Genomic DNA, 24,758 nt, shown 5'->3' on the forward strand with positions numbered 1-24,758 from the left:
ATAGCACAGGGAACTCTATTCAGTGTCCTCTGATAAACTATAAGGAAAAGGATATGGAAAAGAATGTATATATAACTGAATCATTTTACAGATTAACACAACTTTGTAAATCAACTATACCTCAATAAAATTAATTTAAAAATTAAAAAATAAACACATACCCCCCCCCCAAAAAAAGTGGATAGGATTATAGGAAGAGACAAGTGGTAGCAGGAGAATTTTGTAATTTTACCGTGATTTCAGGTGAGTGGTTTTGGCCTGTTCCCACTGTGTACAATAGCATGAATTCTCAAAAGCACGGTTTTGTAATAGAGTGCAGTCACATTTAGAGAGAGGATTTTTATTTCACTTCTACACGGAAGCTGGCTGCTCTAAAACACCTTGCACAGAATCCTCCCAGCCATTCTCTTCCTTCTCTGTTCACCCCTTTCCTCCCCCTGCTTCCCTCCAAGATGGTAGCACCTGGTCGTCACTGTCGGTCACCCTGCACTGGAGAGAAGAAAGGAGTGCTTAAAGCCATCTCATTTTTCCTCCCGCTTTGTAAGATACGACTTTCTGCCATGGTGGCAGGCAAAACCCATAGCATCAGCATTTATTTTATTTGTGGGAAATTGCATTCTATCCCTTTTCCTAGAGATGAAAGAGTGCCTCCCAGATGAAGACCCTGGAAGCTGGGAAAGAGATGGGAACCTGAGCTAAAAAAAAAAAAAAATGCGAGGATGGAGCAGATTCTTTTTCAGTGGATGCAGTTTTATTCAGGTGTCCCCAAGCTTAACTTAACATGTTTAGAAGCTGCGAAGACTGAGAGCGGAGAATGCCAGACATCAGGGGAGGGTGGACATGAACTTGAAGAAGATTGCCTTGGAGCCAGACTGTACTCAAATGAGAGCTCGTAAAATGGAGACACTTTACTCTGTGGTTATGACAGAGCCATCAGGATGTTGCTTGGGGGAGGAGAGGAGGATGGTCACAAGCACAGTGTGATAGACAGTCATTTATGGGTTCAGAACAAACCCCTGGGGTCAAATACTGGTTTGAACTCATAAGCATGTGGCTGGAGCCTGGGAAGTCGGGCGAGGGCTGGGGGGTTGTAGAGGTAAGGACGAAGTGAAATGCAAACTCTGTGAAGTCAAGTTCCCTCTGTCAAGTCCAAAGCAATTTCTTTTATTTATGGTTACCATTGACATGAATCAAGCCTGAACATTTTCCTGTAGACCTAAAAGTAATTAACCCTGACAACTGAAGTCAAATTAGACCTTTGGGAATGACCTAATTGCTCTTTCCTGCTGTGGGGAGGTGGGGGCGGTGGAGGGGGAACGGGAGCTTGCCCTTGGCTGTAGCATCCACCCTGGAAAGCCTGGAAGGCCTCTCAGGCTCTGGTGGGGTCGGGTCCCTTCTTGCTACAGAGGACACAAACGACAGAGGTTGGGTGAGTTGGCAGCTCTCCTCGGTCCTCTGCGATGCCTGCCATCCTGAGAATTTCGTGAGTCAACACTGCCCAGATTCCTGCTGAAATTCCCATTCACTCTTTTTATATTTGACTGCTTGCCTCCTTGGGGGCTGGAAACCTCTCCCAGCTGCTGCTGGTGGAGGGGGGGGTTGCGTCTCCTAACCTCATCTCCACCTCCATGTTTCTGGCAGCTGCTCAAGTGTTCAGGATAGCACTGGTGACAGTGATCAACACGAGAGCTCCCATTTCACCCTGGTTATTTTTGGCAGCCGTGAGCAATCCAAGGCCTCGATTCTTGGCACTGTGTGTGGTTAGGATATTAGGTAACGTTTTCCTATGCAAGGACAGACAAAGGAGAGTCCTGACCTGCATCCATCCATCCGTCCATTCGGCATTTTCATGTCATTTTTTTCCTCTTCGAGAAACTTAGCAAATGCACAATGGACCCTCTCTCTGACATAGCCTCTTGTTCCTAATAAGAGATGGCTCTGGAGAAGGCTAAACATTTATTGAGTGTATATTGTGTTTTTTCCTCCTAGATTGAAAACATAGATGCCTGCTTGAATTTCCTGGCAGCTAAGGGAATAAACATCCAAGGACTCTCTGCAGAAGGTGAGTGAGCGCTTGTCATGAAGTTGCGCTTTCACTGTTTGAAATGCCCAGCTGCTGCTTATTGATGACATTTGTAGAGTTAAGCCAGTGGGTCCTGGTAGACCCTTCCAATCTTGTTTCTTTCTGGTTTTGAGACTGCTCAATACTTGTCTACACTTGTGGATGCCAGTTTTTTTGACAACCTGAAGAATCACTCCCAGAGTGCCGATCCAACCATGCCAGCCTCGTCTGTCTGGCGCAGAGGGAGCAGTGAAGACGGAGCTGGTTCTCTCTGAGAAGGGTTTCATCACATAATGCCGATTTGATTCACATGACCAGCGAGTCAGTTAATTATCAAGCCAGGCCTTATCTGTGGGAGAGAGAACACTTAACCACAGAACATATTTAAATCGTACAAGTTCCCAGGGAAAAATGCCTAATCCTTATCTCTTACTTTTGTTAGAAGAAGCAGCACTTTTCCTAGCTCCAAAAAAAAAAAAAGCACGTGATTTATTAATGAGACTCTCCATTCTGACATCCTGATTAGTTTTTAATTAACTCCAATTTGGTGGCTAATTAACACATTAGTGTTTGCTGGTGGTTTGCTGTTCAATTAAGCGTTGGTCTGGAGATGGCTGGTCTGAATTCTTAGCCTCCTCAGGCAACGTCTCACTGTGGAAACTCGCCGTCTCTCTCTCTCTCCTGTTTGTAAATATAAGCAGCTGCCAGCTCCAAGGCTGCCACAGGCCCCGGCATCCTCCCAAACTCATTAGGCTGCACCTGCCTCCAGTTTTCCCAGAACAGGTAGAGCCGTGTGGGCTTCAGATGACACCACCCTAGCATGCTTGTGTTTCACAAAGTTGCCTATTAGCGTGGACTCTAGTGGTTAGGGTGGGGGTGCGGGGAGCGCTGAGGAACAACGCAGCCTGTGGAGCAGGTAAGTTTGCAAACACGAACCTTTTGGGCCCTGTTCCTTACCTTTGCCCTGCTGCGTGGCGAAAGCTCGGTTGTCCTGACTGGGTTTCTGGACTGTAGTCTCTCTCGATTTTGGAGGTGGGCGGCCGCTATTGGTGTCTTTTGTCTCTGATTGCAATTCCCCAAGTGGGACCTCTAATAGGTTGGGGCTGTCCCGGGTCAGGCACGGTCACACTACTTCCAGAAGTCTCTGAGCGAGCTCCTGGTGATCAGCCTTCATCTCAGCTCAGAGAGAAGGGTCCACAGAGGATTGCTTGGTTTGGGCTATGGGCCCTTGGTGGGCCCTTCTCCACCGGGGATGAGACCTGGGCTGAATGGCATGTGGCATGCACCTTGCTGGGGCGTGGGGGGTTGTTGGTGGTATTTCCATGGAGACGTAGGCAGATGCAAATTTCTGTTCCAAGGAGCACATGACTTCTTCCTGGAAGAGAGTGCTGGTGTAGGTGGTGGGCACACTTTCGTTCTAGTTCCTGGGTGTGATTAGATCCCGGGCGTGTGCCCTTACAGCAGAGCATCAGCAGGGGCTTCTACAAGTTATGTGCAGCAGAAGGAGCTCCAGGGGATGTAGACCGTAGGCCAGCTTCATCTCATGTGGTCTGAAGGGGACCTTAGCCACCCTGCCATCCATCTACCCATTGTCCTGCCTTCTGCCTGCCCTGTCTCTCCCCCGCCCCCACCTGCCCCATCTTCTCTATACCTTAAGGCATAGAGAGTCTACTCAACAAATGTTTGTTGAATAAATAAGTACCAACTGCACCCAGGTGGCTTAGTGGAATCCACCTGCCTATGCAGGAGACGCAAGAGACCTGGGTCCGATCCCTGAGTCAGGAAGATCCCCTGGAGGGGAAATGGCAATCCACTCCAGTATTCCTGCTTGGAAGATTCCACAGACAGAGGAGCTTGGTGAGCTACAGTCCGTGGGATCGCAAAAGAGTCAGATACGACTGAGCACACACGCACGTGCTTTGAAAGCTTTTATCCACATCAGCCCCAGCGCTCACAACAGGTGTTGGAATTTACAATAGACCGAGTTTACAGACGAGGAAATTTGGCGTTAATGAAGTTGTGAAGCCTCTAGTGAGTGAGTGGCAGGGCAAGGTGTTGAACCCAGGTGATTTCAGAGCTCACATTCATGGTGTCTTTGGGGACAGCAACAGCAGGTGGATAAAATGCAAGCATGCCATGTACAGATGAAGCCAAAACAGATGTAGAGCCTTTGTTCTAGTGGACACTGTCTCAGAAGATGCTGGGCAGCTCCCAAAGGCACATCCTGCAGAGGGACCAGCCCCAGCCCCCAGCCAGTGGTGGGGTGTGGCCCCTGTGAGTCTCTGAGCAGAGAAGAACTAGAACCAGTGGGTTGAGAATCAGTCACTGGAGTAAAACCATGAAGTTTTTCAGGAACTGCCCCCAGCTGTGCTATGCTAACCCCCATCTTTCCTGCTGGGTCGAGGCTCATTTAATATCTGGGCCAGAACCTATTTCTCTTCAGTCTTGCACAGTTATTGGGAGATGCAAGAGACATGGGTTCCATCCCTGGGTCGGGAAGATCCCCTGGAGGAGGAAATGGCAACCCCCTCCATTATTCCTGCATGGGAAACTCCATGGACACAGGAGCCTGGTGAGCCTCAGTTCATGGAGTCGTGAAAGATTCAGACACAGCTGAGCAGGCACATGTGCATGCACGTGCTTTTAAGGCTTTATGTCTTAAATTTAAGGATAGATTTATGTCAGTATTTAAGACTCAGTCTTGTTCATTTTTAAGCTTCAATCTCAAACTCAAAGCCTTTTCCTGGTGTCCCCCCCAGAGCAGCTGGCTTTGGAAGACTGAAGTGGGGTGGGGCACGATGCCTTCCTTCCCCTTCCCTCGTCTCCGTGCCCGAGTAGCCAGGATCAGGGCCAGAGCAGAGAAGCAGAGTTCTGCCAGGGATGAAGTTGCTGTCCTTCTCGGATGACTGTCATTGCCACTGTCCCTGGGTGGGGGTCTCTGTGTGCCCTGCTGACTGGGCATTCACCTCCCATCCCCCTGATTAAGACTCCTCTCTGTCCCTACACTGAGGTGGTCCTGGTAAGGCCGTAGACCTCAGCCTCATGATCCCTGCGTTACCCTCCACAGAGCAGTAGGAATGTGTGGGCTCTGTCCTCCGCCTGTAGTGGTGGAACAGACCTGCTGGCACCTGGATGTCCCTAGCATACGGTCTCTGTCGAGCTGTTTCCAGCTTAGGAGGCCCACAGGCAGCTCTGCCAAGTCTCTTCTAAGCAGGGGTCCCCACAGGGCCCTGGGGTACCAGCCCCACCACTTGGAGTAATTCTCTTGGGGCCTCCACTCCCTTGACTTGAAGAAGCACATGGACCCCACCTCCTCGCTCCTTGGGTAAGGGGAGGGGATATCCTGTCTCTCAGATCATCAGTCATGACCACCCTTGCTCACCCCAGTGCCATTCTGTCATCTGGATCTTCTCCTGACTTGGGGTTGGGTGGGTCGAAGTGGGTGATGCTGGTCTTTGATGGTAAGACTGATTCTGGACTAGTACAGGCTTGTGGGGGTGGGGGGAGTGGGTGACTGGCCCCAAGTTTTGTCAGTTCCTTGAACTTACAAATCAAGAGCACTGAGAGCATTTTATCCTCAAATGAGTCTTAGTCACAATTTCAGGGTCATAGGAAATATCTTCGTTGGACACACTGTTCAGTTATAGGAAAGGAAATCATATATTGAGAACTCACCATGGGCCATCACTGGGCTGAGAGCTGTACACAATTTTTACCTTATTTGATCCCCCAGGAACCTTCTGAGGTCAGTATTTATATCACTCCATCTTACAGATGAGGAAACTGACACCCAAAGTGATTGTTACATGTAACAAAAGGGAGGCCCGCAGGTAAGCATTGATCCAGCTACTCACAGCTGTAGATTTAAAGACCTTGTGTTTTCTACTGCTTACCACTACGCACACTTCCAACCACCTGCATAACTACTAGAAAATCATTATAGTGCTTAAAGAATAATGTCATATTAATGCTTTCTGTTTTGCTTTTGAAGATGATTGAGCACCCCAAGGTTCCTCCTCTGATGGAAAAACAAAAAATCTGGTTGGAAAGCCCCACAGGCACATCGCCACCCTTTCCCAGTGACTTAAGCAGGTTTGGAACCCAGGAGGGTGTGTGCACCTGTCCTTAAAGCATTTCAGCAGCTCAGGCCCTGCCCTGACCTGCCTGTGAGAGAGCCACAGGGAACCTTTGTTCCAGAGCAAGACTGCCAATGCCTGTGAGCCGAGGCTGCAGGCCAAGGCGAGCCCCGCGGAGATGCTGCTCGTTTGCGGCTTCTCCCACCTCCTCGGTGTTCCCAGAGGTTGGACCCATCCACTTGCTCCTGGAGACTGGCCAGAGTCCTGTGAGCTTGAGCCTCACCCTGCCCTGGGTGACTGTCTAGATCCCTTCAGCCCCTTTCCTACCACACTTCTGTCACCACCATCTGTAAACCTGTCCCTGGGAGGGAGGCCTCTATTCCTGGGAGTGTTTTTTTTTTTTTCCTGTTGCAATGAGAACTCTTTGGATTTATTCTGTTAACAACTTTCATATATAACATACAGCAGTGTTAATTATCTTATCATGTTATACATTACATGCCTAGTTCTTACTTATCTTAAAACTGGAAGTTGGTACTTTATTGACTGCCTTCATCCAATTCCCCCACCCCCACCTTTGGTAACCACAAATCTAATCTCTTTTTTTTTAAGAAAAACAATTGTTCACTGATTAAAAACAAAGTTTATCTTCAGAGTTCATAAAGAGATCCTAAAAACTCAATAGAAAAGTAGTTATATCAATACAACAAGTTATTTTCTGAAGAGGAAATGCAAATGGCCATTAAACATAGGAAGAAGTGCTTCACCTCACTAACATTCTGAAAACTACTAAAGTAACCTGATACACCTATTGTCATATATTGGATGATTAAAAATTGAAAGATCTGATAATAGCAAGTGATTGAGAGGTAGGTACTCTTTCCTTGTGGGAAAGAAAGGTACCACCTTGTGGGAAGGAAAGGTACCACTTTCCTTGTGGGAATACAATTTAGACTACTGGCAATCAGATTCCATTAAAAATCTGAAGTATTTGTTACTCATGTATTCCACGTTTCCATATCTCTCTTTGAGATTATACCTGGGAGTTTTGAGAACACCTGGCATTTGCGCTGCCTGGCCCTAAGCCCGTTCTCCCATGATGGGGAAGCAGAGGTCTGGAGGGGAAGGCTTTTCTCATTCAGCACACATTTGCCGGGCACTTCCTGTATACCAGGTGCAGTGCTAGGCACCAGGGTACACGGAGAGTCATGTCAGTCGTACAAAACTAGCTTCAATTCCAATTAATACAAGAGTTGTGCCAGTGGGATGTACAGGATCCAGTCAGTGGTACCCAAAGAAAGGTAACAGTCAGCTCTACCTGGGCCATCAGGGGGCTTCACAAAGACAGTGATGCTTCCCTTGTGTTTTACAAGATGACTAGGCTTTCACCAATTGGAAAGGGAAGGTGGAGGGAATTTTAGATAGAAGTTAGGGCATAGTAATGTGATGGGCACAGAAGACTTGCTTTTATCAGTCTTGCAGGTTGCAGGCAGGGTGATGCTTCTAGGCGCCTCTGACAAGGAGTATAGGCTTTTGGCATGAAATCGATCCCTGGGTCAAGAAGATCCCCTGAAGGGAAGGGAAGATCCCCCCTGAAAGGAATCTTCTCCAGGCAGTGCAAATCCCAGGTTGCTGACTTGATTAGTTCAAACCTGGGTTTGTGGCCCTGATGCTGAGCTCTCCTCCTCTGATCCCGAGCCTGGAAACAGGAGGTTTTTCTGGACCGGTCAGGTAAAAGCAGCAGGCAGATTGTCTTCATTGTCCTGCTACAGCGTCTCTGGAGTCCTGCGGTGGGCGGGGCCGTTTCTGTCCTTTGCCAGCAGGGGGCGCGGTGGGCTCTACTCCCACCTTCTCATCCACTTCCCCTGTGGGCACTGATGGGCTTGAGGAACAGAAGAGCTGCTGCAGTGGGATTACGTAGATGGCACAGCTAGGATCCACAGCCCCAAATGAGCTCATTTGTAAGTGTACCTTACACCGTGGCTTAAGGGGATTGAATAGGAATCCTGAGTCTGCAGTCTAGGCAGCCTTACCTCTGGCTCCCAATCCCTTCCCTACGAAGCAGCTTTCTTTGTATTAGATTATTCCAATGCTTGTGCCTTAGTAAATCAGACTTGAGGTTTCTTTTAAATAATGTTGAAAGAAAATAACTCTATTATTCTCCCATCTTGCCCAACATGTCCTACAACATCTATGCAGATTAGGAGCCGTGAGTGGGAGTAGAGATCAGTCAGAACCCAAGGAGTTTGAGTCAAGGCAATACTAATCTCTAGTGGGAATTAGACTATGGTCTTTATAGTTTATTCATCAGTTTATGTGCAGGTGGCCATAGGAGAGAAAATAGAACAGGGTTTTCGTGCTGGTTTCGACGCCCTGCTAGCTCATGTCTCCTTAGACAAGCCATCTCTCTCTCTCTCTGTAGGCAAGAATACTGGAGTGGGTTGCCCTTCCCTTCTCCAGGGGATCTTCTTTACCACGGAATCGAACCCAGGTCTCCCACATTGCAGGCGGATTCTTTACCATCTAAGCCACCAGCCCATCTCTCTCTAGTTCTACTTTTTTTTTTTTCCTTTCTGATCAAGAGTGTGAGGATAGTTGATCAGAAATAAAATGATGCTCTTTTTCCAAAGCCTCAGGAAATGTCATAGGGGGAACATTTTTGTGGGCTGGTGGATTTTGTTTTTAGAGAGACTGTGTAGCCAGCTTACCAGGCCTTGTGGCACACAGACAAATGCCAATTTAGCTATTTTGGATACTGTCTGTTAAAGACCACCCATGGCATGAACTGTGTGTCTCTTAACTCCAAACAGACCATTCACTATGGTTGAGTCCTGTGTTCTGAAATGGATAAAATGTGGTCTATCCATATAACAGGATAATGCCTCCCAATATAAAGAAACGAACTAATGATAATGTTCTCACCCAGATGAACCTTAAAAACATGCTCCATGGAAGAATGAAAGTGTAGTTGCTCAGTCGTGTCCAACTCTTTTCGACCCTATGGACTGTAGCCCACCAGTCTCCTCTGTCCATGGAATTCTCCAGGCAAGAATACTGGAGTGCGTTGCCATTCCCTTCTCCAGGGGATCTTCCTGACCCAGGGACTGAACCCAGGTCTCCTGCATTCTTCCATGGAAGAAGTCAGATGCAAAAGACAACAGGTCACATGATTCCACTTACAGGAAATTGGCCCAGAATAGGCCAATCAATGAAAACAAGGTTAGAATTTGCCTGAGGGGATGGGTTTGGGACTTGATTACAGATGAGCGCTTTTCAGGGTGATGGAAATAGTCTAAAACTAGAATTTACTAAATTTACTAAAGATCATTATACACTTGATTTTGTGGTTGTAAATTATACCTCAGTAGAGCTGATTTCTTTTTTAAAAAGAGATGCCTACTGAGTTTTCTCTAAAATGAGATGATCATGGTTGGTTTTCTTCCCTGAGGCCTGTGGCTGTCTGGAGGGGATATGCAGGAAGAAGGGACAGCTCCTTAGGCTTCTTGTAGGTGAAGAGCCTGTGCTGAGTTCTCCAAAGGCGGCAGGTACAACTTTATTTTCTGAACCAGACAAGGAAGTACAAAGACAGGCTGCATGGCTTTTCTTCTCTCATCTAATCCTGTTAATCTCCATAGCATCCCTATGGGGAAGGGTGGCACACATATGCCCATTTTAAAGAAGAAAACTGAGGCTCAGAGAGGTTAACTCTTGGAAAAACTTTGAAGTCTTCAAAGGATGGACTTGAGAAATGCAAACCCCGGTCTTTGCGACTCTAACAATCAGTGATCCATATAGTAAACGTGCTTCTTCCTAAGAAACAGTGTATTCATGGGAGCACTGGGCCCTTTCACAAATAAAAAGAGGTTTTGAGGAAGAATAGAACAGTTCTGAGCAATAAATGACTGAACGTCACAGGGAGAGATGATGACAAAGCGGCTCCGCTCCTCTGCCCTGGGCTGGGCAGGTAGATTGTGAGGGAGCCAATGTGGACATACCTACTGTTTGCAGGAGCAACCCCTGATCCTCTGGCTTTGCTCTGGAATTCTTAGTTTCTCCTGTTTTTCTTGTGTGTTTTTTTAAAAAATGTATTATGGGATGTTTGACACATTCCATAATAAAAGAACGCTTCTATTATAGAAGGAGAATAAAGAATATTTCTGTGTCCATGAGCTAACTTAATAAGGAAAACACTATCTGGCATGCTTTTAAATTGATGACATGTGATGGGGATGTAAGTAAGCCAAGTTATACCATGTTGAGACCATGTATGTGAAAAGCTTCACTTGGTATATGCTAATTAGTAGTAGCTCTATAAAAGACACTGAAATCTTACATAGATTTCATCTAGCATGATTATAGCTCTATTTTCATCATCCAGGGAATTCTGAGAGGACGTTGTTTTCCCGAGTTCCTTAACAGGTCCTGCCCTGCCTGCCAGCCCTTGATTCTGGCTTTGCCCCCTGTCATTGTTCAGCTGAGTTAACCAGGGGGAACGTCACTTTACCCTCCACCTTCCCACGAGGAAAATGCCCATTTTCAAGAAGAACACAGAGACTCAGAGGTTGCATCTTAGAAAAATTCAGTCTATAGATTGAATCGTCCCATCCAGGACTCACATCCTATGACGTTGGTGTCCTTGTCAAAATATTTAGAAGCAGCAGCAGAACAGACCATGGATATGTCCTGCTTTGGTTTCCTTAGGACGGAGAAGGAAGCAGGGGTGAAGGGTTAAAGCTGAGCTTACCCAAAGAAACAGGGGAGGGGGGAATTTTCCCACGTTTGGGGAACTCTCTGTGCTCCCTGCATTGCACACAGTGGTTTATAAGCATCTTGACTTGTCCAGGTGAGCCCTGGCTTACACCTGTTGTCCTAATGTAATTAAGAATGTCTCCCTCTCCCTCTCAAAAATGCCATATGGTAAGATGTCACATAGTCAAAAACCATAATTTTTTTAAAAACAAAAGGGACGTGTTATATTGTTATATGCTGATTATAAGTCAGCCATTTTATTATTTTTAAAAATTTTAATTGGAGGATAACTGCTTTGCAATGCTGTGTTAGTTTCTGGTGTACAACAAAATCAATCAGCTAAAAGTATACATATATCTCCTCCCTCTTGGGCCTCCCTCCCACCGCACCCCTACCCCACCCCTCTGGGTCATCACGGAGCTAGGAGCTGAGCTCCCAGCGTTATACAGAAGCTTCCCGCTAGCTCTCTGTTTTACACATGGTAGTATGTATACATGTCAGTGCTACTTTCTCAGTTCATCCCACCCTCTCCTTCCCCCACTGGGTCCACAAGTCCGTTCTCTGCAAAAACCATCATTTTTAAGGCATGTTGCTGGAGCTGTTTGGGAAGCACCTATAGGATCCTGGGGCTGTGGTTGTCATACAGGCACCAGGACCGGTGAGAGACGTGACTGTTTACAGATGTGCCTTCACCTCTCTGCTCAGATTTGATTTGCAAAACCACCTTGGCGGCAGGGCAAGCTGGCAGTCTTGTCAGGTGGGGCCCAGAGAGACTCAGTGACTTGCACAAGCCAGCAAGTGGTAGAAGGCAGACTGGAATTCAAGCCTGGCTTTTCCAAAAGCCAAGCTCCTGATGGTTTTCTTCCACAATCAGCACAGGCTAGCTCCCAAAGCAGAGTGAAAGTTGGATTCTAGTAGTCTGTATTGTCAGTTTCTTCAAGAGCCTGGAAAGAGGAGCTCTCCAACAGGAAGTGATTCAGCCTGACCTAGTCAGCAATCACACCCCAGGGCACTGGCAGGCTAACAGGGGAGATAGGGCTTGCTTCTCAGAGAACCCCATTCATGCCTCTGCCCTTCAGCTGGTCATTGGAGGAAACAGTTCCTTTATCAGCGTCCTCTTGCCAAGCTTGGGGTAACCTGAAGATGTGTGTTACCCGCACCGGGGGTGGGGGCTTCCCTTCCTCCAACCCACTCCCTTTAACTCCCTTCCCACTTCAGAAACCTTCAGCCTAAGGGTGGAAGTAGAGAAAAGCAGACACATTACTTTGCCGACAAAGGTCTGTATGGTTTTTCCAGTAGTCATGCATGTATGGATGTGAGAGTTGGACCATAAAGAAAGCTGAGTGCTGAAGAATTGAAGCTTTTGAACTGTGGTGTTGGAGAAGACTCTTGAGAGTCCCTTGGACTGCAAGGAGATCCAACCAGTCCATCCTAAAGGAAATCAGTCCTGAATATTCAGGAAGGACTGAATATGGAAGGACTGATGCTGAAGCTGAGGTGGCCAATACTTTGGCCACCTCATGTGAAGAACTGACTCATTTGAAAAGACCCTGATGCCGGCAAAGATTGAAGGCAAGAGGAGAAGGGGACAACAGAAGATGAGATGGTTGGATGGCATCACCAACTCGATGGACATGAGTTTGAGCAAGCTCTGGGAGTTGGTGATGGACAGGGAAGCCTGGCTTGCTGCAGTCCACGGGGTTGCAAAAAGTCAGACACGACTGAACAGAACTGAAGGGTGGAAGTGAAGCAGAGGGAGCCCCCAGGTTCCCCCTTCTCTGTCCCACATGCTGGGTCCCATAGTGTTTTACCCTCAGGGTCAGTTTAGACCCTGGCCATCAGCATCTGGTGTTAAAAGAACTGTAGAAAAGGAAGGATTGCCCAAGGAGATACACCATTGCATCCATAGCTCCTGCCTGGGAATAAATATTTTATTCCTTCTCTGAAGCTCTTTATGCATGCCTTGAGGCAAATAGATTTTAAAATCTGAAAAATTCCATCTGGAATGAAAAATTTTCATAGCCCTACTCTGCACACATTTTTTTTTTTTAATGTAGGGGGGAAGATGTTTTTAATGTGAGTTCTTTGGGGAAGCAAGCCCCATAGCTTATCCCCACACCCACCCCAAACTCAAGTTATTTATTTAATGGACAGGAGACAGCCATGTATCTGAGGGCAGGATGATTGGGCAAAGCTAGGTGAGGATTTTAGAGTGGGCTGGCAGCTACTTGGCACACTCTGGGTGGCTTGAAGCATGGAACAGGGATTTGGGGGTGCTGTGTAGACACCAGTGAGTCTCCCCTGGTGCCTCCATCCCTAGATCCCTTCCTCTGCGTCCTGGACAAGCACAGTCTTGCTCGGGACTCTGTCTTTTTCGGTTGTGTCCTTACTGAGAACTTCCTCCTGGTGCTCGCCAGACATCCCAGTTGCAACTTGGCCTCGAGTACCCACTCTAATCCCAGTGGGGAGAAACTGGCTAATTTCTCTGTGGTTTAGGCTGGATTTTAATTGAGTGTGATACCAGTTAAGTGTTCAGGAAATCTGTCCTATCCTAGAGGAATTAAAACTCACGCTGGGGCTGAAACCGCCTCCTAAAAGGGTGCGAGACAGGGCTCCCCAGAAGGGCTTCCTCCTCTAACCAGAATCTCCCCGTTGTCTTGCAGAGATCAGGAATGGAAACCTCAAGGCCATCCTAGGCCTCTTCTTCAGCCTCTCCCGGTACAAGCAGCAGCAGCAGCAGCAGCAGCCGCCGCCCCAGAAGCCGCAACTCCCCTCGCCACTGCCGCCTGCTGGGTCCCAGGCGGCAGGGGCCCCCTCCCAGTGCCAGGCTGGCCCTCCTCAGCAACAGGTGCCAGCCACCTCCCAAGCCCCGTGCCAGCCTCACCAGCCGGCGCCACATCAGCCGTCAAAAGCACAAGCCGAGATGCAGTCCAGGTGGGTGCTCCTCGTCAACTGATGATTCGGCTTTTCTCAAGGTCTTCCGTCACGCTGACCCCGTTCTAGCCTGCACCCCACGTGGTTCGCGTTTGCGCTTCTGCAGGGCTGAGAACTACCAGTGGTTCCTGGGGAATCAGCATGACCTTGAAATGGATGTGCCTGGCAGAGATGAAGGCTATTAGAGATCAGTCGCCAGCCGCTCCTTCCTTAAACTCTGGCCTGTTAACACACACATGCTCATAGGCAATAAACAGCACCTAAAATAGACTTCAAACTTCTTCTGCGTGTCAGCCTACAGGCTGGGTGTTCAGTGTTATACTTACAAAACAGTTTCGCTTAGTGGAGGCACAAGCTCTCCAGCAGATACCTCTGCTTTGCCAGAAGAGAAATCCCGAGAACCCAGAAGAAAGATAGCATGTGGTTTTTCACAGGACGAGAGGCGGCCGCCTTCTCCGAGTAGGCCAGCATCTCCTGATGGGGAGGCGTTCCCAGTCAATGTGCCTGGGTTTTGTTGACCTTGGAGACTGAGGAGCAGTGTCAGCTATGACCCTCCGCTGTTTGGATCAGGACTGAGTTTTTTTTGGTGTTTCCAGAGAAACTTGCAAGCAATGGTATACCAGCAGAATGCCAGAACAGTTACTGTCTACTGTGTTCACGTGCTAATAGCTGCATTCCTAAACAACACCGCAAAAAATCACCTCATAAAACACTTAATGAGGGGAAAAAAATAGAGGAGGGGATTAGGAACTAGAAAGTTTTTGACTCATAGTAAAGTTTTGGAGAAAACATTTTTTTTTTAAGTCATAAAACTTTAGCTATCAAACCTAAATGCCACCACTCAAGTTGATTGCTTGATTTCATTGAATATGTGCGACAGAGTGATGGCTTTTTCTTTCCAGTCCCCCAAAGCACCAGCACTAATAATCATAGGTTTTCTCACACACCGTCATACCCTTGGGAGCCATTTGTAGTTGGGCGAAGTACAAAGTGGTTGAAGCAAAGCAGCTGCCCTCGAGATGGTTAATGGTCACAGCTGCTTTTCCCCAGGAGAAGTGCTGTTTCCCAGTTGTGATCGTGTTAAAACCAGCAGTGACAGATGTGATGTAAATCAGAACCCCTAATTAATTATCTAATTATATCCAATTTTCATTGTGAAAATCTATGGGCTAGTAGGGATGCCTGGACTAGCAATGAGGACTGGACAGCCAGGCAGCCAGCCTCCGCACCTCTGTCCTGAAGGGCCCCCTGGGTGGAAGTCATTCTGTGATCCTTAGTGGGGTCAGGATGATAACATGATCTGGGCATCATTTCCCACACTGCATGCTGCAGAGTGCTTATTCCCTGGATAGCAACTTGCAGGGGAAGGGTTCTATGGGGGAAAATTTGGTGCCTGCTCCCTACATCCTACTGAAGGAGGCAGGCAAAAGTGGGAAGAGAAATATCAGAAGTGGTAGTACAATAAGATAATGGATTCAAGAGGATTGGGTTCATAATTTAAGTTGGGTTAATAGGTTTCTCTGAGGACTTGATACTGAAGTAGAAATAGGAATGACAGGGGGCTAGCCATGCGGGCGTGGAATAGATCAGGGAGGGGGAGCAGCTGGTCCAAAGGCCCTGTGGTAGGAGTAAGCTTGGCAGGTTGGAGGAGCCGAGAAAAGGCCAATGTGGCTGGAGCTCCGTGGGCAAAGGGGAGTGTGAAGTGAAAAGCAGCCTTACAAGCAAAGAGAGCTACCACCATTGACATGAAAGGCAGTGTGACCGGTCACCCCTGGAGCTGTGTAATCCCATAGCCCTGAAGCAAGGTCACAGTGACAGCTATAAGGCTGAGGAGTTGGTATTTCATTCTAAAGGTAACAAGCCATTGGACAGTCTGGAGCAGGAAGGAGAGTTAATTTACAGTTGTTATTTTAAAATCACTTTTGTTTCTCTCTAGAGAATAAGACTGTGGAAGGGTCAAGAATAGAAGGAAAGACCCCAGCTAAGAGGCTTTGTCATCCTCTAGGTCAGGGGTCTGCAACCTTCTTGGTACCGGGGACCAGTTTCGTGGAAGACAATTTTTCCATGGACCAGGGCAGGGTGGTGGTGGTTTCAGGATGACTCAAGCACACTACATTTGTTGCGCACTTTATTTCTATTACTATTATATCAGCTCCACCTCGGATCATCAGGCATTAGATCTCAGAGGCTGGGGAATCCCTGCTCTAGGTGACAGTGGCTTCGATCAAGGTGTAGAGCAAGTATGGACATGGACCAGTTCAGGGTATTTTAGAGGATGGGCCAACAGAACTACAGGTAGATTGACTGGAGCGAGGGAGGGAGGAATCACAGATAAGTCCTTGATTTCTGAGTTGAGTGGTTAGGCACATGGTGGCATTTATTGAGATAAGGAACCTGGGGGGAGTAGGGGGAAGGACATGTGTACCCTGGGAATCTTCAGAAGAAGGTGTAGAAAGCCTTCTCAAACTGAGCCATGAAACTCTTTTTATAAGAGTGTCTCATTGCGAAGGGTTCCAAGGAACATGTGTTGAAAACCGCTGGGCTTGTGTCACTGAGCTTTGATAGCCTGAGGCATCCATCACCACAGTAAGCTTTTGTCTTCTCTAAAGAACCAGGTGTCCCAGTCAGGAAACCCATCTCCCAGTAAGAAAAAGCATCCTACTGTTAATAAATGCTTTACCTAGGGGGACTTCCCTGGCAGCGCAGGAGTTGAGGCTTCGCAATTCCACTGCAGGGCACACGGGTTCCACTCCTAGTTAGGGAAAAAGCATCCCGCAAGCCATGTGCTGTGGTCAAAAAACCGCAAGAGTGAAAAGTAGATGCTTTACCTAAAGACCAGCCACACTCACTTAAGCCAGGTTTTTAATGTCCATTTTTTCCAGAGTGGTTCCTGCCCTCATGCCCCCCGACCCTACAATGTGATGATGATACAAGTCGGGCTCTGAACTGTTCTGTGTCCTCCTTCACCCTTTGTTTGGCCCCCTTCACCCTTTATTTGGCCCGTATTGGGTTACTTTAGCAGATGATTGGTTTTATCCATGACATACTGATGCTTTCTAGTTTTCCTTCTGGAGGATAATCTTGTTCTCAAAGTCTAGAGATGTGATACTCCACACTCATGCACTGGCTGTAACTTTAAAAACAGTAAAGTCACTTCTCTGGCTTAGTTCCATTGTATTTCTATCCCTAAATTCTGATCGCCCAGATCCCAAGGGTAATGGTTCAGACCCTTGATCATTAACGTCATATGTTGATATAAACCCCAAATACCAGGTTTATGTTGATCCTTCCTTAGAGCTCCACTGGGCACAAACATGCCTAAACACCATGCCTCTCAAGATAGCAAATGCTAAAACTTGACAACTTTTCCATAATGTTTGTTAATTAAAAAAAAAAAAAAAGAGTTGTGGAAGCTGAGCAAGGAAAATTGAGATACTGGCATGAAGGAGAAAGCAATTCCTCCATGGTGACTAAATGGAGACTCACTTTTACTTCTTCTCATCAGCTTTTCTCGTTAATTTACATGATGGCTGAGAAGTCGATCCACCTTTCACCTCGTGAAGTTCCTCTCTATCTGTGTCTCCTTTACATCGTATCAATATTTAGCTTTTTAGAAAAAAAAATACAAAGAATTGCTTTTTAAAAAATTCATTCTCTTCTGTCTTCCTTCACATCCTAGGTTTTGTGATACCGACATTGTATTTCTCACCTCAGATCCTTTTATGGACATGTTATCAGTGGTATGGATGCAAGAAAGATAAATATTTCTCTCTTTCATAAGGCAGTAAATAAGTTGAGCCATTTATTAAATCCATCCATGATTCTTCATAAGTTTATGGTTCAAAGCCCAGAACATAGCAAGTTCAGAAGATTTGAAATGGTCATTGCTGATACCATGGAGAGCAAACATTCCCAAGACCAGCAAAACTTGAAAACATCTCCACCCTTATTTGGGCTTCCCGGGTGGCTCAGCTGGTAAAGAATCTGCCTGCCAATGCAGGAGACACAAGAGATGTGGGTTGGATCCCTGGGTCAGGAAGCTTCCCTGGAGAAAGGAAATGGCAACCCACTCCACTCTTCTTGCCTGGAAAATTCCATGGACAGAGGGGATTGGTGGGCTGCAATCCACATGGTCGCAGAGAGTTAGACATGACTGAGCACGCATGCCACCCTTATTTAGGGTCAACTTAATGGGATATTCAGGACATTCCTCCAAAGAGCATTCCAGTAGAATAAGTATGTGGACTAGATAAAGATCTGAGTACTTGAGAAAGGTACAAAGGTTACTTGTCAGAGACCCCTGGCTTTAGGGTCTCATTGTGGAGGAAGACCGTGTAGCGACTGATGGCAGAAAAGAGATTTGGAGTTATGAAAAAGAAAATCACAAATGTTCTTAGATAATCTTGCACAGCAGTTTCCTTATGTTGGAATTTTATCAAATTAGACCTAAGAAAAAGGCTGCATGTTGTAGAAAAATCGGGCAGAGGGAAACCCGGGGGCTTAAATTGCTGTGTCCCGGGACTCCTGTTGGTAATTTGTCTAACGCGTCTTCTCTCCTCTCACTCATCTCTTCCACTTTTTTCTTTCCTGTCATGCAGTGCATCTTCCAAGGACTCATCACAAAGCAAAATCATCCGCTTCACTCTGGGTCAGAAAAAGATCTCTAGGTTAGAACTTGTCCACGTCCCGCAAAGCATGGTTTCAACCCAGCCCCTCGACCCCTTTGTCCTGGCTGCACTTCCTTTGGTCCTCCGCCCCCTGACATGTTTGCAGTTTGGGAAAACCAAACATGCTTTGGCTGATGACCAAGTGTTGAGTGTTAGAGACTTGAGAGTGGCCCTGGGGTGGAAGGGGTGTGTGTGTGTGTGTGTGTGTGTTTGTGTGTGTGTGATGATTGTGAGGTCTAGTTGTACTTAATGTTTCTGCATCTCATTGAGTTTTTTTGTCTTTGATTGCTTGGACATCAAAGTCCATTCTGGTTTAGAGAGGTGAGTTTTTAGATGGTTTTCTATAGTAATTTTATGATGAGTTTGACGCCCTGCTCTATCCTGGCCCTGATCCCACCTCACCTGCATCTTGTTTATGTGTGTTATGCTTTTTGTTATTGGTGCTATCCTAAAATGACTAACGTGGGATTGGTTTTCTCCTAAGTGTTAAAGACCTGAAGCATGAATCTAATTGTTCGGAGGAGACAAAGCCACAAGGCAGCTATGTCTCATTTTTATTTCTGGATGCTCTCATGTACATGGATGGATCACCTCAGTTCCCTGAAAATAAAAACTAGGCCTGCTCACTAGTTAATTCTCTTGACTCAGCTTGGTGTCTACCACGTCCTGTGAGGACCCATGCCAGGATACGGGAAACGCCAGTTATATCCTTGTACCTACTGTGTGTTAAAGGTATCAACAGCTAACATTTATTGAATGTGTATTAGGCGCCAATATGAATGCATTATCTTAATCTTCAAGTCAGTCTTCTTGCGGTAGGTCATGTTGTTATCCCCATTTTACAGATGAGGAAACTAAAATTTAGGAAGTTCGGTAAGTTATCGAAGTCACACAGAAAGCAGAAGAACCAGGACTTGAGCCCAGGTGATCTAACCCCAGAACCCTCACTGTAACCACCGCGTTACAGCTCTCCTCTGCACCTCCTCCTCCGTGAATTCTGGTACGCGGCTTAGCACAGCACACAGGCATGTGGTGGTTGATACTGGTTTTTAAAATCTTACGTTTCAACCATTCCTCCTGGCCTTTTGCCTCGTGATGTCCTTGTAGCATCCTGACAGGAATGGAATCTCGTCCTCATTATGTTCAGCTAGTATTTTTTTTCATTGAATCTGACTTCAAGCTAAAGGGATGCCCAGACTGTGTATCTCTCCGTATTCAGGTAACCCATGGCTGCAGAAGGTCTGCTTGCTGCCCCCTACTCTCTTAGGCTCTGGCTGAGTGCCTTTTCTAAAAAGCTTACACATGGGGAGGCCCAACTTAGGATATAGCTGGCTGTGGGGAGAAGCCACAGGGCAGCTGCTTTTCAGTAGAACAAGTCAGCCTGTTAGCCAGACTTGGTACTGGGGGACCTGCCATCATCACTGCCTCTCATAGCTGTGTGTCTTAGTCTGTGCATGCTGTTATGACGCATCACTATAGACTGGGTGATTCAACACAGGTTTATTGCTCACAGCTCTGGAGGCTGGCAAATCCAGGATCAGGGTGCCAACACCACCAGGTTGGTGAGAGTCCACCTCCTGCTTTCCAGAGGGTTGTGTTTTTTCTGTGTCCTCACATGGCAGAGAGCAGAGAATAAGCAAGCTCTCCTGTCTCTTCTGAGGCCGCTCCACCTTTGTCTTGCTGATTGCTGAACCTAGGGTAGGCAAGGCGTGAGTGGGGAAGCTGAGAGGAGCTATAGGAACTGCAGGCACGCTCCATTCTGCTGTGGCTGCCGCAGCGGATGCACGGGCTGTATCAGGTGGTGTTTATATAGGTATACATGAGCAGAGCTGGCACGTGGCCAAGTGAGTACGTCATGATACTTGTGCGCATTGCTATAAATGATCTTAGCTGTTACATAACCATGCCAAGTCATTGTTTACAGGATGTGGGGCGAGAGAGCCTGACCATCGCCATCTTGGCTAACTGCTATTCCCCTGTAACCTTCATGACCTCATTACCTCCCAAAGACCCCTCTCCAGATCCGTCACACTGCCATGACAATGTATGCATCTGGGGAGAAGGGAACACAAACATGCAGTCTTAGCCCTGGGCTACAGTGTGACTGCTTTCCCTAAAAGCATGAGGCCCAAGTCAGGTAGATGCCCACTGCTCCCCCCCCCACACGCAGTGAACTGGGATCCCATTGTGTGTGTGTATCATGCAAAGTCCATTCACAGGAAAGGAAGCGGGTGGGGAGCGTGGAGGAAACCTGAAATCTAGTGTTTGTTCCCACGATGTGCTTAGCTCTGAGAGAGAGAAGACGGGAGCTAGCTGGGAAAGAATCTAATTGAAAGCACATGCGCATCTCCTGAACTACGTCTTATCAGTCCCAGATGACATGACTGGAAGGAGGTGGAGTTGCAGGGAGGGGTGGGAAGAGAGGAAGAGCTGAATAATGGGCTTGTCTGCCCTGCCCTGAAGGCGTGCTGGGCACAGGACTTCCAGACTGACCCAAAGCCAAGGTCTGGCTTTCTATCAGAGTCCTGGTGCTCATGGTCAGTTGCTCAGTCCTGTCTGACTCTTTGTGACCCTATGGACTGTAGCCCGCCAGGCTCCTCTATCCGTGGGATTTTCCCAGCAAGAACACTGAAATGGATTGACATTTCCTCCTCCAGGGGATCTTCCTAACCCAGAAATCAAACCCTCGTCTCCTGCATCTCCTGCATGGCAGGCCATTCTTTACCTCTGAGCCACCAGGCAAGTCGAATCCCTCACCTGGATTTCTTTTTTGGATGCATTTTGTTTCTGATGAGCCTGATAAAGGGATTGTTGTTGTTCAGGCACTCAATCGTGTCTGACACTTTGCGACCCCATGGACTGCAGCACACCAGGCTTCCTTGTCTTTCACTAGCTCCTGGAGTTTGCTCAAACTCATGTCCATTGAATGGGTGATAAATAATGATCATCTGAATTAAATTCACCCATTCCAGTCCATTTTAGTTCACTGATTCCTCAAATGTTGATGTTCACTCTTGTCATTTCCTGCTTGACCAAAGGGATCTTCTTTTATTATTTGCCTGACACTCCTTGCCTTCCCCTCACCCCCACTTTCCCACCACTAGCCTTGAGCCCAATCTTAATAAAGATTTTAGCTGATCAGGCACCACCAGGGGTTGCAGTAAAGTTTGCTTGCCAAAAGAAAACAGCCCTGCCTACCCCTCTGGGTGAGTTGGACACCTCTTCCAGAGCTCTGGAAATAAGTCTCTTTTCAGGTGCAAATACCTGCCAGAGCCAGACACCTAGACAGGCACCAGGGGTGTTGAGCAGGGAGGGGAGCCTCACCTTGAGTCTACAGGGAAGGAACTGATGGAGGGAACTGGTACAGGGATGAAGAATTTCCATGAATTTCCACCTCTGACCACTGTGTTGTGTTGGTAAGAGATCTTGGGGTCCCTGGTGAGCCTCAGGTATTTAGGCTTCTTCTATCTGTGGGAGGCACAGAAGCCTGGTGACTTTGCAGTCAAACCTGGCAAACCCTGTGTTCATCACTTATGATGTTACCTGGGCCAATTAGTTAATCTCCATGAGTTGGTGTTTCCTTGTTGGTAAAAAGTAGTCCTGTCTCACTCATAGTGCTGTGTGGAGTAAATAAAATCATTGCCAGTCCTTTGCTACCTGGCATGTAATCAGTGCACCATAACTAGCTGATTAGGGTACTGTTGGTGGTTTCAGCTGATCTGGTCCAGCTCTGGGGTATCCCACAGAGTTGATCTCTACACGATCATCTGGTGGAGAGGAATCAGCGTGGCTAGTAGTTCAGTCCTCTCCACCCAGCTGCTGAAAAGCAGATGCTGTGGAGTTGAGAGACTTAGCATTTAATCATCTTGTCTAGCAAAAAGCATCTCCGATTATGACCTCTGCCCTCCGAGGTCTTTAGCATGGGCATACAAGCTGCCATCTTTCCCGGGAGAGCTGGGGGCGGGTGGGGCATTTTCTGCTCCTGGCCATTGAAGTGGTTTTTGGGAGAACCACTTTCTTCTCATTAGCACATGCAGCAAATGGAGCCAGAACTCACACGCAAGTTACGTGCCAGGAATGACAGTCTTACTGCCCTGCCCGCTCGGCTGTGCACATACGTGTTGGAGAAATTGACCACCGGCTCCCAGAGCAGCAGGGATTTCCTTCTGCTTCTTTGTTACACCTCTTCCCTCAAACATCATTTTTTCAAAAAGCGCCATGTGTGTTTCAGAGAACCCATTTGTGTCCTCCCATTTTGTTACTTGTCTGGACCCGGAATGGTCACAGGAAGCAGAGTCCCTCTTGCAAAGGAGCTGTTGGAACCTTCCGGCACTCTGAATGAGGCAGGCTGTGGATGATTTGAGGTTCACTTGCCGCAGTCTCTCTGCTTGTTCTGATGAGTCGGGCACTGCGGGGCAGCATCTGTTCTGGTACCTGCCGCTGTTCTCCATGAGCAAGACCCAGCTCTGCTTTGGAAGGATGCTAAATGGACAGACAGCAGCTGCTCCCAGGCCAGGAGAGAAGTGCTCCTGATGTGCAAGGATGTTAACAAGAATCAGCTTCAAAGGGGGCCTGTATCATTGGACACTGGAAGCTACTCTGCTTTCCAGCTCTAGCTTTGCTCTCAGCCTCTAGGATGACTGTCGCCTTGCTGGAGGACCGGACCAAGTCCAACGTTCATGGTGTGACACTGAGGCTGGCCCCACCTGCTTTTCCAGCTTCGTTTCCTCCCACGCTGCCCCCCAAACCCCAGCACACGCCAGCCCTTTCTTTCCTCTGTGCTTTTCTATAAGCCCCCCTCTGCATGAGCCCTCCGCTCCTTATCTTCTTGCCCCCTACTCACATTTCAGACACCGATTCTTTCTCTGGGGTCGCTTTTGTTTGGAATCTTCCCTGACCATCCACCAACTTTCAAGGTCATTATTTTCCTTCTCAGAATTACTTCTGACCTTTCATATTCTTTTATCAATACATATGTAATTTAGATGTCAGCTAGAGTCTATCAGCCACTTAAGATCTAAATAAGACTGAGCTAGAACCCTGTGATGGTCTTTCGGGGCTGCCATAATAAAGCACCACAGATTGGGTGACTTAAAAACAGCAGAAACTTACTGCTCACAGTTCTGGAGACTGGAAGCCCAAGGTTGAGGTGCCAGCCTGGTTGGATGCTGGTAAAGGCCCTCTTCAGGTTGTGGGCCGCTGACTTCTTGCTACGACCTTGCATGGTGGAAGAGGTGAACTAGCGCTCTGAGTCCTCATTTATAAGGGCATTGATCTCATTCATGAGGCTCTGCCTAATGACCTCATTATCTCCCTAATACCATCACATTGGGCATTATGATTTCAACATACGAATTGGGGTAAGGAAGGACTCAGGAACACGGACATAGCGTAGCCCTTCTTCAGTTTGTGAAGTCCAGTGCCCTCATGCAGATGGCTCAGGTATCTTAGGATCTCATGGGCACCTTTGGCTTTGAAATCCTGCGCTTTCAATTCAGTCTGATTGAATTCAGTTTGTGGATTGACTCATCCCAAGGGATGTTTTGGTTCCCTCCTGGGTGGACCCAAATGAAGCTCTTTTCCTTATTTCCCACCCACCACACATTCACTCATGGCCTTTTTTTGTGGGGCAGACTCTGCTGAAAGTTTCAGAGGCATGGAGGGGCTTGCTTTGGAGCAAGCAGCTGTCCCACCCCATTCACAACAGAACCCAAGTTTTAAAGCACCGGTGTTCACAGGGATTCCTTCTGACACTCGGAAGAAGTTACTTGGTATCCATCCAGTTTTCCCATTTGATCAAGTTAAGGGTGTTCTTACTAGGGTGTGATGGTGGTGAGGTAGAGAGTGATGTGTTGGCTTGAGCTTGATGGTGGCTTTTGATGGCTTGGTAGGTGCTACCCATCTTTATTTGCCATGTCAGCTGCCCTCAAGGGCTTCCAGACCTCCTCTTCCAGGTCTCAGAAAACTTGGCACAACCTGCAGCCTTTAAAAGATGTGTCTGCCTGTGTAGCACCTCTGGATTCTGACTCAAGGAAGAGATGATGGTGACCGCACCTTGGGAAACCAGAGCTGTCTCAGTTAATCCAAGACTGAGGATGTCTCAGTCTGGGGAGTGGAGCTCACAGATGGCCAAGAGGCACCCCAAGTGTAAGGTCTTTGTCACAAATACTTGAATGAAGGAGTTGTTCTTCTCTGTTGTTCCTTGGGGAAATGATGAATCCTATTTGCCAAAGCCTGTCATGCCTCTTTGGAAATGTTAATCTCCAACTC

General features: G+C 47.4%; 1 protein-coding gene across 6 annotated transcripts in view; it reads left to right on the forward strand.

The window, feature by feature from the left end:
• The window catches only part of NAV2 (neuron navigator 2), a 417,005-nt gene that overhangs the window by 165,147 nt on the left and 227,100 nt on the right, over positions 1-24,758 (forward strand). For all 6 annotated transcript variants that reach the window (XM_061167929.1, XM_061167935.1, XM_061167940.1 and 3 more), the window contains exons 4-5: positions 1,990-2,062; positions 13,551-13,821. In XM_061167929.1, coding sequence (XP_061023912.1) covers positions 1,990-2,062; positions 13,551-13,821 — 344 coding nt within the window. The remainder of the gene's footprint in view (positions 1-1,989; positions 2,063-13,550; positions 13,822-24,758) is intronic.

The sequence above is a fragment of the Dama dama genome, chromosome 2 (genome assembly GCF_033118175.1).
Source record: "Dama dama isolate Ldn47 chromosome 2, ASM3311817v1, whole genome shotgun sequence".
Taxonomy (NCBI): Eukaryota; Metazoa; Chordata; class Mammalia; order Artiodactyla; family Cervidae; genus Dama; species Dama dama.